Raw genomic sequence first — 17826 nt, forward strand, 5'->3', positions numbered from 1 at the left:
TGAAATGCGTCCATCGAAGGAGGAAAGAAATGTCAAAGGATAGTCAAGTAGTCATCATTTCATTTCTGCTGGAGTAGGAAGTACTACCAGTTACTATGGGGCTTAGAGTAGTCAGCTATAAACATATTTTAATGAAATAAACGATGAGAGAGAAGAGCAGCGGGCTACAGATTTGTAGCCAGCTGCAGCACAGACTCCAAGACGCAATGTGTGTATGACAGGTGGGACCATATATTAATAGTATAGTAAGCAACTATTGTATGAATTGATTATTAGATTTGCTATAGATGAATTAGAGCTAGTAGTGGGCTATACTATTGAACTTGCTCTTATTCCTAGGCAAGTTTTGGCACTACCAAGATTTTGGTAGTATAGCACAGTAATTATGAGTGTTTGGATTAGTGCCAATGAAGTGCCAAATTTTTATGGGTCAATTTCCATTTGGATTGGTACCAATGAAGGGTTACCAATTTTTTTTGTGGTGTAATAGATTTGGTACTATTTGCTGTAGAATAAGCACAAATAAGCAGAGCGGTGAGGCGGCCAGCCGAGGAGACGAGTAGTGGCTGGGTATTTATTGAAGTAGAGAAAAGATGAAGCCCTAGCCTTTTTTTTTGAACGGAAGTGCGTGAACTAGTTTGTGAACTAGTTTGGGCTGTGTGACCTGCTTCTGGGCGCTTCCGGCGGGCGACGGATGGCTACCAATTCCAGCCAATGCCTTGCTACCAAATTAAGTCTAGGCACTACCAGTGATTTGGTCACAATCCAAACTCTTAGTGTTACTGTTCTGATAACCAAAATATTGGTATGGCTCAGTTTTGGTAGCAAACCAAAACGGCCCAAACTTTCCATATCGCATTCTGTTGTCCGCTTTTGCACTTCTGTATGGTACTACTAGTGTTATTGACAAAGCTTATCCTTAGCTTTCTTCTGTCAGGAGTCATATTTCACAACCCATAATTCCTTCCCCACATATTCGTGCACAAAATATTCAGTGAGATTCGTGCACTGATGAACTGATGGCCAAAATATTCGACTGTGAAATCCGTTAAACAGAATATGACGAGCAACAGAATATGACGCCATAAATTTAGGAAATCCGTTAAACATATACTCCAACTCAGAGAATAGCCGAGAAAACATCTTCGAAAATGAGGAAGTCCTAAGAATATTCAACCCCAATCATTAGCCAATACTTACCTGGAAAAGAGTAAATAACTGGAAGACCCATGTGATATCGAAAAGTGACTAACTCCATACTGCAACATTAATGCAAAACTTCCATAGAGAAGCAAAATTCGTACTATTGAGTACTGACAATTAGTCAACGTTAACATCTGTCTCATTGTCGCTGGTGCTGTTCTAGCTTCCAATTTACAAAGTCAACCATTCTCACATATATTCAACATAAGAAGTCAATCAAGGTGTTGAGTAAGTCAAATTGAAAAAAAAAACTGCCATATGTCTTTATCATAATCCAATATCCAAAGGTAGTTCAAACAGGCAAGAATGATGAAGCACCTTCAAAGGTTAGACTTTTAATCTGCAGCATCTTATGAGAAAGTTATGCAGTGATATATCAACGAGAGACTTGCCTGGACTCGTACCATAAGACAGTCTAGGATTCACCATTGATCCTTAGAAGGGTAATGCAGAGGTATCACACTTTGTAGTGTTAATTTATGGTAATTCTGCAGATGAAAGGTACCACTACATATCTCAGGGGCCTACTCATTACTCAAGGATCGTAAAACACCAGTTAAAATATTAATTGCCATGTATATACAGCAAAAACATGTTACTGGGATGCTCTGGCAGCAAGTCAATAAGATATCAAAGAAGGTTTACCAACATATTTGACCAATGCAAGAAAACTGTAAGTTTCTCTATCCTACATGCAACATAACTGGAATAACTTAAAACTTTGCATAACTACTCAAATATTGAAGGCATTCACTGTAAAATGGTATTGAAGTTCTGGACATTCTAACCAACACAACAAACTGATAAGTGATACTCTCAAGTGTCCATACTTATTGACAACATAACAAACCTATAGAGTCCTACAGTTTAAGAATCACAGATATACATCCTTGCTGTATTACAATGCACTGGTTCTCCAAAATACTATGTAGTAAGACATGAAAAGCAAATATTGCAGTACAACACCAAAACATTCAGATAAAGCAGTGAATATAATAAAGCAGATAAATGCTCCAAATAGTGCAGTAAATAAAATGATCCAAACAACGCAGTAAGTAATTGAAGGACCATAAACTTGCTAAGGAGTCGGTGTACAGTTACTTGAAAGAACAGAGCACAAGACATACTGAGTTGCTGACATCTAACAATTCTTACCAGTCACCACTCAGATTCAAACTAACAAGTGAAGTACAAATCTAGCAGATCTTTGCATAATTCGAACCACATATTAGAAGGCAAAATATGATCTGCATATTCATAACTACTCACAATTAAGCACAAGCAGAGCGGCAACCAATTAGCTACAGCCGACGAACCAGATCCATGCCAATTCGTACTCAAAATAAATTCCACGAGCCCAAGAATCCTACCAGATCCTGCGCCGCATCAAACCCCAGATCCGGGCGCCCCGAGGAAGGAGAGCAGCCTGCTGGTAGTGTTGCCATTGGAGCCAACGCTCGGGTCGTCAAGGAAGAGGTCCTCAGGCACGCGGAATGCGCCGTGCACGGCAACGATCGCGCCGCCGACGAGCAGCCCGGAGATGATGAGCGACGCCACGGAGGTCATGAAGAAGGCCAGCACGGACGCGACGACGAGGCCGAGCAGCGTCTCGCGGTCGGTGAAGGTGCGGCCGAAGAGAACGACGGGCTGGTCGGCGGCTCGGAAGACGTAGAGGAAGCACCAGCCGCCGAGGATGGCGAGGAGGACGAGGAGGGAGAAGGGGTGCGCCAGCAGCGAGGCCGCGAGGGAGAACGCCACCACGGCGGCGTAGTTGACGCGGAAGTAGGCGAGGTTGCGGCGCAGCCGCGAGGTGGCCTCGGAGAGCTAGTCCGGCTTGGAGATGGCCGACCGGTCGACCAGCTCCGTCCAGGGCCGTCGGTCGGCGAGCGAGCGCCGCGCCGTGTCGGAGAACCTACTCACGAAGAGCCGGAACGCCGGCGTGGCGAGCGGCGCGTCGGTGAGCGCCGAGCCGGAGGACGGCGCGGAGCCACCGGCGGCCGCGGGGTTGGTCACGGGGAGCAACGGCTGCGGCGTCGGTGCGGCGGCGGAGGCCATGGCGTTTGTTCTGGGAGCGAATAGATTCGGGATTAGCCCAAATTTATGCCCGTCGATGGGTGGATCTGTGCCGCCTCCACTCTCCCATGAACCAACCTCGTTTCACAGTGGACTCGGGGCAAACTTGGGACCCACGCGTCAGCCTTTTCTTTCCGTTGTTTAACCCGTGATTTGAATCTCACCCTACCACGATTAACAATATCTTCCTGAGTGGGCCGAGACCTAACTCTTTTGGAATCTTGGGCCCTTAATGGACCGTCCCTTTTTGGCAGCCCATGTAGTTTTATGCCTCGATGTACTTTGCCAAGCCCAAGCGGATGTTGCGGGAAGGCAGCCCAAGTGCGATTTCCATAGTCCGTCCACCTCGGGTTCCGCGTCAATCACGCTAGCCCACCGGCGCCTTTCCGCCACGACGTGACACTCAAAACCCCGTGACCCTACATGTCAGTGAGTAATTAAAACCCTCGTCTAACCCACCGCTATCCGCATTTATGCTTTCCCCACCGCCCCATCCACCGCAAGTCTGCCGTGGTCACCGCGCCTTTTACTTTATCTTGCCCCCATCTCCACGGGCCTCATCTGACCGTCCATACGACAAGCTACGGCTCACATCCACCGCCCGCCGGGATTTACCGGCCCGACGGCGCGGTAAGTTCTGGAACCAACGCTGGCGATTAAGCACGGCGACACGGCGACACCCCAGTGAGCTCTCACAGTCCCTCGCGTTGTCGCTGTCCGCCAGAGCGCCAGACCACCACGGCGTGCACCCTCCGCAACCGCAGCCACACGGAGGAGCTTCGCGGCCGCACGCCGTGAGCCAAACCCTTGCCGTCGGGGCTAGGCCGCCGGTGGGGAGGCTTCGGGAGGTGGGGTCCTGCCGGAGCCGCCGATGGCGGAGGACGGCGAGGAGAAGCTGCTCGCCACGGTGCAGCACATCGTCAAGACCCTGGGCCGCACCGACACGATGACGGAGGATATACTGAAGGTCTTCTCCAACTACGACGGCCGCCTCTCGCTGGACAAACTCTACGCCACGCGGGCTGCGGCGGCGGCGGCGGCGGTCGCGGCGGCTGGAGGAGCGGGTGCTGGGGAGCACTCGGTGCCGGCGTCGCCGCCGATGCCGCCCCCGCCCGCGGTTCCCCCGGCGGTGGCGGCGATGCCGGCGGTGACGTCACTGGAGCGGACCGTGCGCACGCTGGACCGGCAGATCTCGCAGTTCGTGACGATGGATAGGCTGATTTGGGCCGACTCGGCGGACGCGGACGCGTTCCTGGAGGCGGTGGACGACCTAATCGGCACCGTGCAGGAGCTGGACGCAGCTGGGACCAACCGCGGGCTGCTCGACCGTGCCGATGAGCTGCTCAGCCGGTGTATGGCCCGGCTGGAGGATGAATTCCGGGCGCTCATAGAGCGCCCCGACGACGTGGCGCCGCCAGCGCCCGGCGGGTTCGCTTCTGATGAGAGCGAGGAGGAGGACTACGACGCGGACGACGGCTACGGCGATGAGCCAATCCCAATCGCCAAGCCGGTCTCGGACTTCGACGTGGTCATCGACGCCCTCCCCCCGGGATCGGTCTCCGACGTGCACCAGATCGCGAGGCGGATGGTGGACGCTGGCTTCGGCCGCGAGTGTGCCGAGGCGTACGCGGCCGCACGCCGCGGATTTATCGACGAGAGCGTCGCCCGCCTCGGCATCCGTGCCCGCACTATCGACGAGGTTCACTCCTTGCCGTGGGAGGAGCTCGAGTTCGACATTGCCCGATGGATCCCGGCCTTCAAGATGGTGTTCCGCATCCTGATCCCCAGCGAGCGCCGCCTCTGCGACCGTGTCTTTGACGGCCTCGCCCCTTATGGCGACCTCGCTTTTGTTGCTGCAGTTCGTACCCAGGTGCTGCAGCTTATCTCCTTCGGCGACGCAGTTTCTGCTGCTAGTCGTGCTCCAGAGCGCCTCTTCCGTGTCATTGACATGTATGAGGCCGTGCGAGACCTCCTTCCTGACCTCGACCCTGTCTTTGCTGATCCCTACTCTGCTGCACTTCGTGCCGAGGTCTCTGCTGTTTGCAACACCCTTGGTTCCTCTATCAAAGGTATATTCATGGAATTGGAAAATCTCATCCGACGTGATCCTGCCCGTGTTTCTGTTCCTGGTGGTGGCATACACCCAATCACCCGGTATGTGATGAACTATCTCCGTGCTGCGTGTGGATCAAGACAGACACTGGAAGAGGTGATGGAAGGTGACTTAGGTGCTGTTGGCGGGGCAGCTATTGCTGTTGATCCCGATCGCCCCACTTCGTCACTTGCAGTGCACATTGCATGGATCATGGATGTGCTTCACAAGAATTTGGAGACCAAATCTAAGATATATAGGGACCCGCCACTTGCATCCATATTCTTGATGAACAACGGGAAGTACATTATTCACAAGGTGAATGACAGTGAGCTTGGGGTTTTGCTTGGTGATGAGTGGATGAAGCAGATGATGAGTAGAGTGCGCCGTTGGAGTTTGGAGTACCAGCGTGGGGCTTGGGCAAAGGTCATGTCAGTGTTGCAGACGGGTGGTCCTGGCATTGGTAGTCTCCCTGCAAAGGCCTTGCTACAAAAACTGCGGATGTTTAATGGCTACTTGGAAGAGATATGTGCTATCCAGTCAGAATGGGTGATTGCAGATGAGCAGCTGCGCGAGGATGTTAGGGCAGCAATAACAGATTCTGTGAAGTCTGCATATATGGGCTTGATTTCAAGGTTGAAATCATCTCCGGAAGCTGCACAGGACTTGTTCATCAAGCATTCCCCAGAAGATGTCGAAGCACGAATCCAGCACCTGTTTGAAGGAGTGTCCAAGTGATTATTAGTTCATTATAGTCACTATGCTTCTATAGCTGTGATTTTGGTGTCATTGTTGCTGCTATGGTGGATATCTGAACACTGGTGATGCCATTATGTGTTTGGTGGCATTGTTCCATAAGGTTTACTTTTCATCTTAGATGAGAAAATTATGGGTTTCTTAAACTTTGTAAATTATCCTAGGTGTCTGTTTAATTATCAATTGGTAATGCAATCTAATTTATGATGTTATTGATATTTCCTTTTTTGGCTTATTTGCTCCTTAAGTTTTCACAAATGAAGTGTGATGGTTTGTTTATTTCAAATGCTTACTGCATTCAAGTGATAAGCACCTATATCATTCAGATCCACTAGATTTTAGCCAATTTATATTGCCCGGCTTTTATGATGGTTAGAGTGGTAAGAACTCTTTCATAATAAGCATGGCAAGCTAATTAGCCTTTTCCTCTTTTGGGTTTGTTTTCCTGATGAAGTGGTTCAAACATAAATCTTTATGTATTCCTTTATTGCCTTTATACTGATATTAAATGCCATTGTGAAATTAGCTCTCATGTTAAAGTTGTTGATAATTGTGTTCTATTTCAACAATGAGTTTTGTTGACCTAGAGTATTTTTTATTAACACGGTTGAAATAAGATCATGAATGATTGTGGTGGATACATTGAAGCATGATCTAAAGGTTGACTGACGTTCATTGCTCAAATGTAGAATTGAGGTTTCTGGTGGAAAGATGCTCTTAGGTGAGACAGTATGGAGCAGCCAAGTATGTTGCACTTATCTATCTTCCTTAACTATTAATATTACATGCTGGGCATGCTTGGTTGCATGCAAACCAACTATTCAAGGAAAATACTAAAATAGCCTGCTGAATGTATCGGGTTACACCCACTTACATATGCATTAACATATCTAGTAGCTGCAAAACAGGGGTACAATACTAGTTTTACATAATTTAAGAATGTCAAACGACAAACCAACAATCTAAGAAATTTATGAAAATGTATGAGGTTAGGTGCTAGTTTTGGTTGCTGCAACTATAGATGAGTTGATCTTTATTTTACATGTACATGGTACATCATGTAGAAAATTTTAACAGCTATCTTTTTTTTTGGGCGGGGTGGGTGGGGGTGGGGGTGGGACCGTTGGGATGGGGTAAGAACTGGATGTTAGGTAACCATAAGAGGAGGAAACCTGCTGCTCTTTTGTTTTTAGGACTTATATGTGCTGCTTGTCAATGCTTCCTCGGTTCTTTTTTTCTGTGGAATCAGTCAGTCCAACTGCAGTTTGCCTTTAAGTCTCAGTAACTTGCTGAGTTGGTTCAAACTTGAAAGAAAAGTCCAAATTCTATGGTTGCCAGGAAATAGTGCTTTGTGATTGTACTCTTCCATCGAACTGTTGGATGTTTCTGTCTTGACTTAACTTGATTGCGACCTGTCAACACACAGGTTTTATTATTTCTGAAAAACTGCTGTAGTTATGTCTACATACGCTCAATCCATTATTCCCCTATTACATCAAGCACTAATTTTCATGAAGAGCTGTGACTATAGTTATACAATCTTTTGCATCACCAATTTCAAAATTCGTCTTCACTGAGGTATGTTCGCAATTTCATTCATCCTAGTCAATTTTGTCAGCTGCAGATCTTTGGACTGGACTGCACCATCCTCTTCCATGGCTTGCACTGAAGACTCAAGAAGTTCATATATCCAAAGTTGCAGATCTGAAGGAATTTAATCTAAGAAAGGGTGATGGCTGGCATGGAGGATACTCTGCAGGCACTTAACGACCTGATTTCCCAATTTCTCTGCTTGAATCGGCCCCTCTGGTCTAGTTCTGATGATGCTGATGCCTTCTTAGAAGCTGTGGATGAACTAACTTCCACCATCCACAGCCTTGAAAGCATGTCAGCGGACCATATCCTCCTTGAGAGTTTTGACCATCTTCTAGAGCGTTGTTCCTTGAGGCTTGGAGAAGAGTTGCAGCACCTGATTGATGCATCTGGCTTCGATACCAACTGCAGCTACCCCAACACCAGGAAAAGCCATGATGATGATGATGATAGGCACACCCTTGTAGCCCAGCCAGTTAGCAACTTCGACATCATTGTTGATGCTTTACCTGAGGGCGTAATCTTTGAGGCAAACCGAATTGCAAAGAGGATGGTTGCCGCTGGTTTTGGTGATTCATGTGCTGAGACCTATGCTTCTTCACGCCTCAACTTCATTGATGAGAGCATTGCACGCCTTGGGGTTCATGCTCACATGGCAGAGATGTTCAAGTCAGCATCGTGGGAGGAGCTTGAGATTCAAATCATGTGCTGGATCCCTGCAATTCGTGTTGTGTTTCACATCTTGATCCCAAGTGAAAGACACCTGTGTGATAGCATTTTTGAGGGTTTCACATCCTACAGTGACGTTGCTTTTGTCACTGCGTGTCATCCATTTCTCCAACTCCTATCCTTCGGAAATTTTATTGCCGCTGCTGGAAAAAATCCAGAATGTCTATTCCGCATAGTTGATATGTATGATGCTGTACGTGATATACTTCCTGTTCTTGATGATGCTTTTAATCCTGAAGTAGCTGCTCTTCGTGAATGCCTCGGATTGTCAATTAAGGCCATCTTAATGGCTCTTGAAAACCTAGTACGACGTGATCCAAGTGAGTCTTGTCCACTAGATGGTGGAGTGCATCCAATGACAAGGTATGTGATGAACTACCTTGTGACAGCATGTGTTTCTCGCCATACTTTGGAAGAAGTGATGCTATTAGAGTTTGGTAGTTCTGATCCTTCTGGAAACTGTCCAATAGAACCTGATCGTCCAACATCATCACTGGCAATCCACCTTGCTTGGATTGTGGATGTGCTCACGGGAAATCTTGTTTCAAAATCCAAGGTTTATAGCCATGCTCCTCTCAGTTGTGTCTTCCTGGTTAACAATGGGATCTATATAATCAAGAAAGTCAATGGTTGTGAACTCAAGGTCTTGCTGGGTGAGGATTGGATCAAGGTAATACATTCAAAGGTTAACCAATGGATTTTGGAATACCGACGGGCTACCTGGGGTAAGGCTATCATGATACTTGAGATGGACAAAAGGTTTTGCAGCAACGTGAATGTTATTACAGAGAAGCTGAGCCGTTTTAACAACTTTGTAGAAGCAATTTGCCAAGTGCAGTCACGGTGGGTCTTGGTGGATAAGCAGCAAGGAGTGGATTTTAGCATTTTAGTGGAGGAGCTGGTAATTCCAGCCTACAGGGATATGGCTGAGATGTTGAAGGCAACAGGATCTGCAGGAGAGTCATATATGCGACTTGAGGATGTGAGATCACGAATTCAGCAGTTGTTCAAAGCAATGACCAGGTGAAGTGCTTCTTCTGGGTGCGTTGTGCTAATCTGTGTTATAATGTTTCTCAGGGAGACCAGCCTAAGGTGTGTAGCATCCTTGTTTTAGCCACTTGTATTATTTTCACAGTATGTGCTGTAGTGGTTGATGCTTTACTAATTGGGATCATGTGAACTCTGGAGTCCTAGAGCAACTAATGCTAATATACTACTGCACTGTTTTACCCAGGATTTATCTTCTTCTCCCTCTGCTCCATATTGTAAGACATTTTAGTTTTCTAAGTCAGACTTCTTAAACTTTGACCAAGTTTATAGAAAAACACACTATCAAGACATATTTCCTGGTAGATTTTAATGAAACTAATTTGATGTTTTAGATGTTGATGTGTTTTTCTATAATCTAAGACATTTTTTATTCAACACTGAATCTATCCCATTTATAAAACAGAGGCATAAAAAATGCACAATATGTGCCAGTTCGTTCTGGATCCATATGGTAGCTTAGTTTGTTTGTTTATTTTGATGGAATTTGCAGACCTCTCGACCTTTTATTTAGCGGAACCCTTGCTTCAACCAAAATGTTGATTTCACAGTATGGAAGATTTATAGAAAACTCCTTTCATCACTCTTACAAAGGGATAACCCTGTAGTCGTTTTGTCTCTATAGTCATCTCATTTTTTTCTTATCCAGTCAAAGTTTTATGTTCTTCATTCTATATTTCACCTTGTAAACAGTTTAAACCCATTATTGGGACTGCCAAGGATTACAGTGTGTCATACATAAGCATAACACGATTAATGGTAAATGTTCAAAGGGTTCTTTCTTGTTATATGGACTTAGTGCACACTGCACAGCAAAAAGAACGGGCAGAATGCATCAACATAAGGAATGAAATATTATTTGATAATTTGATTTAACTGAACTGTGGAATAGCATTTTTCAGTATGTAATCAGTTGTTATCCTATAGACCCTCTCTGTTGGGTGCACAGCATCGTAAAATACAAATGATGACTCGTTCCTGCAGATAGGGCTCAATGCATTGCACAACAGTCCGACTTCTCTGAGCCCAGTCCCACAACATCCTCGTGTTATCTCTATAAATCCTGTTATCATGGCAAACTTTGGTGAGAGCTGCTATAGTTACAAAAAAAAAACAGTACATGGAATAAGTAACTAAGAAATGATATTTCTGTCTCTTGCCATTAAATTGTTAGCTAGTTAGTTGTTTGGTTTCCTGTCAGCTTCTAGCTGTTAATTCCCAAGTTTAGCATTGTGGTGTTTTTAGTGTTTACCAAATCTGTTGTGGTATTATGCTTCACAACTTTATATGATATTACAAATGAATGCGTGTATTTGTAATGTAGTAAGTTACAACTCACGCCATTATTGGACAACCATACCATATTTAGCGGGATTGTCGAGGATCTCCTTGAAAGCTTGATAGGCATCCAAGTAGACAATTTTGCTTCCATGGAGTGAGCCTTGCAATGCTGGAAGTAGCTTTTCAAGTTTAGAGTTGTAGGCCTGGGCATCCCTGTTCTGCTCATCCACACATGCTCTGTCAGGATCTCCACTTAACGTAATCTGAAATGGTGTGCAGCCAAATGGTGGAAGACCTGCCAAGCAGAACTGCCTCCCACCCAGGCTAAACAGTTCCTGCATTCCAGTAAGTGAAAGAAGAGTCATATATCTAGTCTCTACTGCTTCAGAATTGAAACAATCAGCTTCAATCTAGCTGAGTACAAACAACTCAGGAAATGCTTATGATCTTTTACCTTGACAGAAGCCTGTGCTATCCGGAGTACACTATCCTGGTATTCACCTATGTTCATCTTCTTCCTCTTTAAGGAACGATAATAACGTGTGAAGTCATTGGTTCCTGAGCTGATAAATATCAGGGAGTTCTCTATGATCCTGGAAGCCTCCTCCTCTCCGACGATGTTCCTGAGCCGGAGGAGGTACTCCTTGAAGAGGTTCACCTGTTTCGACATTGGCAGGGTATTGGACAAGCGTGACGTCTGGTCTTCAAATCCTGAACCAGCCGACGCGAAGTTCACCCCGGTCATGATGTCATTGTTGGACAGGTCCTTCTCCAGGAATGGTGGTGAGAATTCTTTGAGCTGCAGCTTCTCATTGAGGAGGTCTGGAACAAGCCGGCCATTGGAGAACCTCCCTGTTGGCTTTCTTCCTGGGAAGTTCCTGCCGTAAGGAGCATGGTTTCCCACAGCCAATGTTGGGATATAATTGTTGTTGCCGGTGTCGAGAACGGAGTCGCCAAAGTAGAAGATAGCCGAGAACTTTGGCTGAGTTCTCTTGGAGGTGGAAATGGTGGTGGTGGAGGAAAGGAGGAGCACTACTAGGAGTAGAATGGTGTGCGCCATGAGAAGGAACCCCTTGCCTTGGTTTTAATACTCTCCAGACTCCAGTTGGTTCTTTGTTATATTTCCAGGGGGGTAATACATGCCTAATAAATTGGGGAAATATTTAGCTGATTCGCAGTAAGTAATGCATATCTCCCGGATATGTACTATTTAATGTTTTCTTTTGCATGAAACTGCTGTCCTTTTTCTTGACTCGAGTTGGTTGTTTTTGGCAGAACTGGAGATTTTGTATTTACTACTCTACAGTAGATGGTTAGCATGCGATGCAAGCATGTGCCCTTCATGGTAGTAATCTCTAGTTCCTATTGGTCCTGGAGTAGTCCCCTGAAAATATTTGTGGTATCTGCTTTTTAGATGTTATGCTGCTAAATGCAGAACCCATATGCGGGGAGCATCCCAGTTTGGTTTGCAATCCTCTTTTCATTTCTTTATTATTTCTCATTCATGGTGATGCAATGGTACTCCGACCAATAACATCAAGGGATAATTATCCCTCACGTACTAAAAGGCGAACAAAATCCTTTCTAGTAGTATTTAGTTTCTGGAGTATTATTAAAAGTAGTATATGTACAGATCAATATTACCTGTAATCCAAAGTACAAACTGCACGCCATACGACACAGGACGACATGTCCATGATAGATTGGTTGGCTTCTCCCGTTGATGATGGGCTGTTCATCATGCATCAGGACAAAACGTAAACTCACGGGCTATTGGAAAGTTAGAATCCTTGCAGAGCTTTGGTAGGTGACAGTGACACGGTGGCTCCACTGCCAGGCGGTTGCCGTCGAGCGGATGTCTGCCACACGTATCTTTGCACCTGTGTGCAAGCCTGCCCCAAGATCGTTACCGGGCTGCGGCGACTGGTTCGTAGACTCGTATGAAGTCGTAGCAGAATCGTAGCCCCGCGCGGACCATCAGCTGATCAGCCCGCGCGGCCTACGCGCGGCGCGAATGCCATCGCACGCGGGCACGCGGTGCTGTGGGGTTGGGTAGTTGCGGACTCGCGGTGGGGGTGGCTAGCTGGCGCGCTAGCGTGCACACCCCCTTAACTTAAGGCCTCAACTACCTTTATTTAACACTTAACACTAATGATAATACTCTCTCCATCTATTTTTGATAGTAATATTTTATCTTTGACACATAAATTAAGGATAAGTGATTCTACTTATTATCCATTTAAATATGCTACTAGTCATTCCTCGTAAACAAGCGATTCATTAATATTTATATTCCTCGATGTCCATGTAGCCAATCTTGCGTGGAAGAATGAAGAATCACACATTAAATCCAAAAAAGCCATTAAGATGATAAGTTGTTGGATTGAAATATGGCTATCAAAAATAACTTTTTTAGATTTAGACATATGACTATCATAAGTAGATTGATGGAGTAATTAGGAAAGATTCTGAAGATTTTTTTGAGATATTTTTACTAATAGATTGAAAATTTTTTAAGTTAGATTTGAAAACTTTTGATTTAAGATTTAAATTTTAAAGTTAAAATTTGAAAACTTTCAACTCAGATTCGAAAATTTTCAACTCGAGATTCGAAAATTTTGAAAACTTTCAACTTGAGATTTGAAAATTTTTAACTCGAGATTCAAAAACTTTCAAGTCCAGATTTGAAAATTTTGAAAACTTTCAACTTGAGATTTGAAAATTTTCAACTCGAGATTTAAAAACTTCCAACTCGAGATTTAAAAACTTTCAAGTCCAAAGTCCAAATTTAAAAAAAAATTAAGTTAAAATTTAAAAATTACTAAGTAAACTAATCACTAATAAAAATATAAAAATAATGACTAGTAAACTAATAACAATTTTTTCTCCTATCCGTACGGAAGCGAACTACGAAAAAAGAAAAAAAAAAGAAAAAGAAAGAAACGGTTGCGAAAAAAAAGAAAAAAAATCGTGCGTGTATGCGTGGGCCGTGTGGGCCGGAAGTACACGCCGACAACGCCGCGCCGCGAATTAGCATTCTCAGACTCGCGGTACATTTGTTTTCACCGGGGCTTGGCTGACAGGAATCCTAATTGGCGCGTACGCGCCGGCCCACACGGCCCAATAGACGACAAGACACGGTTAGTTTTTTTTTTCCGAAATTTTTCCATATATGTGTAAACTTTCAACCCAGATTTGAATACTTTCAACTCTGACTTGAATACTTTCAACTCTGACTTGAAATCTTTCAACTCATATTTGAAAACTTTCAACTCAGATTTAAAAATTTTCAACTCGAGATTCAAAAACTTTCAACTCAGATTCGAAAACTTTCAACTCGAGATTCGAAAACTTTCAACTCAAGATTTAAAAACTTTCAAGTACAGATTTGAAATTTTTTAAGTTAAGATTTGAAAAAATATGAAAACTTTCGACTCAGATTTAAAAACTTTCAACTCGAGAATTGAAAACTTTCGACTCCGATTCGAAAACTTTCAACTCGAGATTTGAAAACTTTCAACTCAGATTCGAAAAATTTCAACTCGAGATTTGAATACTTTCAAATCAGATTTAAAAATTTTCAAGTTAAGATTTAAAAACTTTCAACTCAAAACATTTTTTAAAAAATAAGTGTGCTAAAGATTTTAAAAAGTTATCAGAAAAAAACGAAAAAAAAACCGAAAAAAATCGCAAAAAAAAAGAAAAAACAAATCGCGAAAAAAAAGGGTTGATGCGCCTTGGGTCGGGAGCAGCTGGCACGCGCCAACTAGCAACCCCTCTTGGCTGATTATGCCGAGGAGCATCAACGAGGCCACTTTCCTCGAGTTGGGCCGAGTTTTGCGAGCCTTTTGCGTGCCGGGTTGGCTTGGGCTTCTCTATCCAGTCGCGCCACGGCACTGGCCTAATCAAGGCTATCACCTCTCTGTGCCTCTGTGGGCTATTAGTGGAGCCCAGGCCATTCAAAAAAGATGAGATCACAGATTCCCAATCCATCACAGCACGTCAGTACCAAGTGGAGCACAAGTTGCACCTCTTGCACACAGCACACTTGTTAGATGAGTCAGCTAACAAGGATTTTATTTTCAATTTTTCCCACACTTGATAATTTATCACCATCTCTTTTTCTATTGGACAATGATGAGTTAGTTGAACCCAATGGGCACAGAGGCATATGGAGTATGGATTTCTTAGCTGATTAAACAACAGGGGAGAACATAACATTAGGCTTTGAATTAGGTTCTATCTATATACTACTCAGAATGTCACTTCTAGAAAGACGTACTAGGGAAGTAGACAAGGATTCCATGGATTCTTCCGTTCGTGACGCGCAGGTTGCTAGTCCATTTTGTACTGGCAAGTGGCTAAGGAGTAATTGGTTTAGTACTAATTCTCCGGTCCATGTACCACATGCTAAAGAAACTTTGCATTAATCTATTTTGACGTCATATTAATTAGGTTCACATAGACGAAAGATTCTGCAAGTTGCTATTTATAGATAGGTCTATCCGTAACAACAAGGTTACTATTTTATCACCTACTCTAGTAAGACCAAGAGGGAAACCACTATAGCCAGTTTAATCTTCGCTTTTTCTACCTAATGACTTGTTCAAACTAGTTACTTCCAGCCCTTTTTACTACTACTCCATTAGAAACAAACCTCAAAAAAGTCAAAACTCTATCGTCCCCTGATTACCCTCGTCAGTAACCCCTGAAGGAGCGCATCAACTTGCTCAACTAACCACCACAGTAACGAAAGCAAGCACACCTATTTAACATGCAACCATCCACCTCTTGCCTCACAAATGACGCATATAAAATCTCAGGGACGAGAACTTTCGTCGTTAATCCTGACCCACCCCTGTCTGTCTCATTCTTACTTTACAGAGGAAAAAGAAGGCAACGACGAGCGCTTGATACAATGCCGTACGCCGCCGTACGTCCTTCGCCACCGCCGCAGCTCAGCCGGCCGATCGGCTCCGGAGCCGGCGGCGGTAAGGCGTGCCCGGCGGTGCCGTGCGAGGTGGCGCGGTACCACGAGCACGCGGTGGGCGCGGGGCAGTGCTTCTCCACCGTGGTGCAGGCGATCGCGGCGCCGGCGGACGCGGTGTGGTCGGTGGTGCGGAGGTTCGACCGGCCGCAGGCGTACAAGAAGTTCATCAAGAGCTGCCGCCTCGTGGACGGCGACGGCGGCGAGGTCGGGTCGGTGCGGGAGGTGCGCGTCGTGTCCGGGCTGCCGGCCACGAGCAGCCGCGAGCGGCTCGAGGTCCTGGACGACGACCGCCGCGTGCTCAGCTTCCGGATCGTCGGCGGCGAGCACCGCCTCGCCAACTACCGCTCGGTGACCACCGTCCACGAGGCGGCGGCGCCGGCGATGGCCGTGGTGGTCGAGTCGTACGTGGTGGACGTGCCGCCGGGGAACACCTGGGAGGAGACGCGCGTGTTCGTGGACACGATCGTGCGCTGCAACCTCCAGTCGCTTGCGCGAACGGTCGAGCGGCTCGCGCCGGAAGCGCCGCGCGCCAACGGATCGATCGATCATGCATGATGCATGCATATGCCTGCCTGGCGAGCCAGCCGCCGGCCGGGCTCTTTATTTTTCATACTTATCTATGTAGGGTAATTAATTAGATAGTGCTAGCTTAATTAGTTTTGATTTAGACTGGTTTAATTTCTTGTTTTGACAAATTAAGTACGGTGTAATGTGTACCGTACGTCAAGATTAACCTGCTCATAATCATGTTCATTTTTTTTTCACTGAGATTTCGAGACGACTAGCTAGCCAGCTGCCACAGGCTGAGCAATTTATATATACTGTCGTATTGCAAAGTAAGAAGCTAGCTTTATTTGTCTTCGGAGTATTTTCATCGAAATGATTCTGATCAGTACGTACATAAGTACATTCTATGGGTGACACAATTATTTATGTTTGATCTTTGACGCATCTATTAAATTTGTACCTAAATTCGTCTAATTAATGACAATAATTGACAATTAGGATAGTTTATGGTGTATCATCATCGTTGATGGTTTGAGTTATATATAGGGAGTATAGTATAAATCTTGTGTGATACTCCCTCCGTCTCAGGTTGTACGATGTTTTAACTTTGGTCAAAGTCAAACTGCTTCAAGTTTGACTAAGTTTATAGACAAATATAATAATATTTACATTACCAAATTAGTTTTATTAAATTAATAATTAAATATATTTTTATAATAAATTTACCTTTGATCGAAAATATTACTATATTTTTTATAAACTTGGTCAAACTTAAAATAGTTTGGCTTTGATCAAAGCCAAAACATCTTATCACCTGAAACGGAGGAAATAGTACCCGTAGTAAGAGAGTTCGTAGTTCTTACCCTTGTTCGGGGGAGGGAGGTATCAAATCGTAGCCACTAATTGATCATCTCATCGGATGGCTGAGGATCTTTGGTACTGCCGGAAAGAGGTACCAAATCATAGCCACTCATCGATCATCATCGGAGGGCTGAGGATCTTTGCTACTTACCAACACCGGCACTCATCCCACCACACCAAGCCTCAAAACACCATGTAAATTATAAAAGTAAAATGGTCGTCTTTTTTCCATTTATGTAATTCCCCAAGGCATCGTGTTCATCCTTCCTCGACGGATCATCAATTGTCATTCTGCTCTCACCTCAACGGCTCCTCTTTCTCCTCCTTCCCCACCATCACTTGCCCTTTCTCACACCCTCCCCTCTCACCAGCGTCTCTAGTCCATTATATTTGGCCGAGGGCAATGGTAAGGAGGCCTCCGATCCTCCAACTCAGTGGTGCCCTCCGGGGGCAGTGGTGATGGTAATGGGCCGGCTAAGGGTGTTGGCTCAATGATCACTGTCCTCCTCCCTCCTACCTAATAGTACTAGTATACCGGTGTCGGGGACGAAGCAAGCAACTCTCGAAGGCAGGTTATGGGAGGCCGAGGCGGCGCATATGCGCCATCATCGAAACTAGGAGGAGGCAAGCTAGAATTCGATGAGGTGAGTTGCTGGTCAGGCCTTGTTGGGGAAGGCAACTCACTCACGCGTTG

General features: G+C 45.2%; 4 protein-coding genes and 1 pseudogene across 12 annotated transcripts; 3 read left to right on the forward strand and 2 right to left on the reverse strand.

Moving 5' to 3' along the window:
- Nucleotides 1-2259: 2259 nt before the first annotated feature.
- On the reverse strand, nt 2260-3270 carry LOC4327523 (PRA1 family protein B2-like; annotated as a pseudogene).
- A 692-nt stretch (nt 3271-3962) lies between these two features.
- Nucleotides 3963-6342, forward strand: LOC4327524 (exocyst complex component EXO70B1). The gene has a single exon (XM_015759601.3). It carries the CDS (start codon nt 4148-4150, stop codon nt 6104-6106), a length of 1959 nt encoding a protein of 652 aa, XP_015615087.1. The 5' UTR covers nt 3963-4147; the 3' UTR covers nt 6107-6342.
- A 471-nt stretch (nt 6343-6813) lies between these two features.
- On the forward strand, nt 6814-12272 carry LOC4327525 (exocyst complex component EXO70B1). 9 transcript variants are annotated; one of them, XR_010737262.1, is made up of 5 exons: nt 7584-7702; nt 7827-9538; nt 11054-11119; nt 11237-11951; nt 12050-12272. XR_010737262.1 is itself a non-coding variant. In XM_026022211.2 (4 exons), the coding sequence occupies exons 2-3, from the start codon at nt 7857-7859 to the stop codon at nt 11100-11102; spliced, it is 1662 nt and encodes a 553-aa protein (XP_025877996.1). In that variant the 5' UTR covers nt 6814-6868; nt 7743-7856; the 3' UTR covers nt 11103-11119; nt 11237-12272. The 9 variants fall into 9 exon arrangements, 4 of the variants coding, with proteins under 4 accessions (XP_025877996.1, XP_025877997.1, XP_025878000.1 ...); XR_010737261.1 differs by having other exon boundaries at nt 7588-7702; nt 7827-9469; XM_026022211.2 differs by lacking the exon at nt 7584-7702 and adding an exon at nt 6814-6868 and having other exon boundaries at nt 7743-9469; nt 11237-12272.
- On the reverse strand, nt 10163-11834 carry LOC4327526 (GDSL esterase/lipase At1g58430). Its single transcript, XM_015784209.3, has 3 exons — nt 11229-11834; nt 10854-11109; nt 10163-10556 (listed from the first exon to the last, which is right to left on the reverse strand). Exons 1-3 carry the CDS (start codon nt 11832-11834, stop codon nt 10366-10368), a joined length of 1053 nt encoding a protein of 350 aa, XP_015639695.1. The 3' UTR covers nt 10163-10365.
- Nucleotides 12273-15497: 3225 nt separating the features above from the next.
- Nucleotides 15498-16604, forward strand: LOC107276820 (abscisic acid receptor PYL12). The gene has a single exon (XM_015788139.3). The coding sequence runs from the start codon at nt 15549-15551 to the stop codon at nt 16317-16319; it is 771 nt and encodes a 256-aa protein (XP_015643625.1). The 5' UTR covers nt 15498-15548; the 3' UTR covers nt 16320-16604.
- The last annotated feature ends 1222 nt before the right edge of the window (nt 16605-17826 follow it).

The sequence above is a fragment of the Oryza sativa genome, chromosome 1, assembly GCF_034140825.1.
Source record: "Oryza sativa Japonica Group chromosome 1, ASM3414082v1".
NCBI lineage: Eukaryota > Viridiplantae > Streptophyta > Magnoliopsida > Poales > Poaceae > Oryza > Oryza sativa.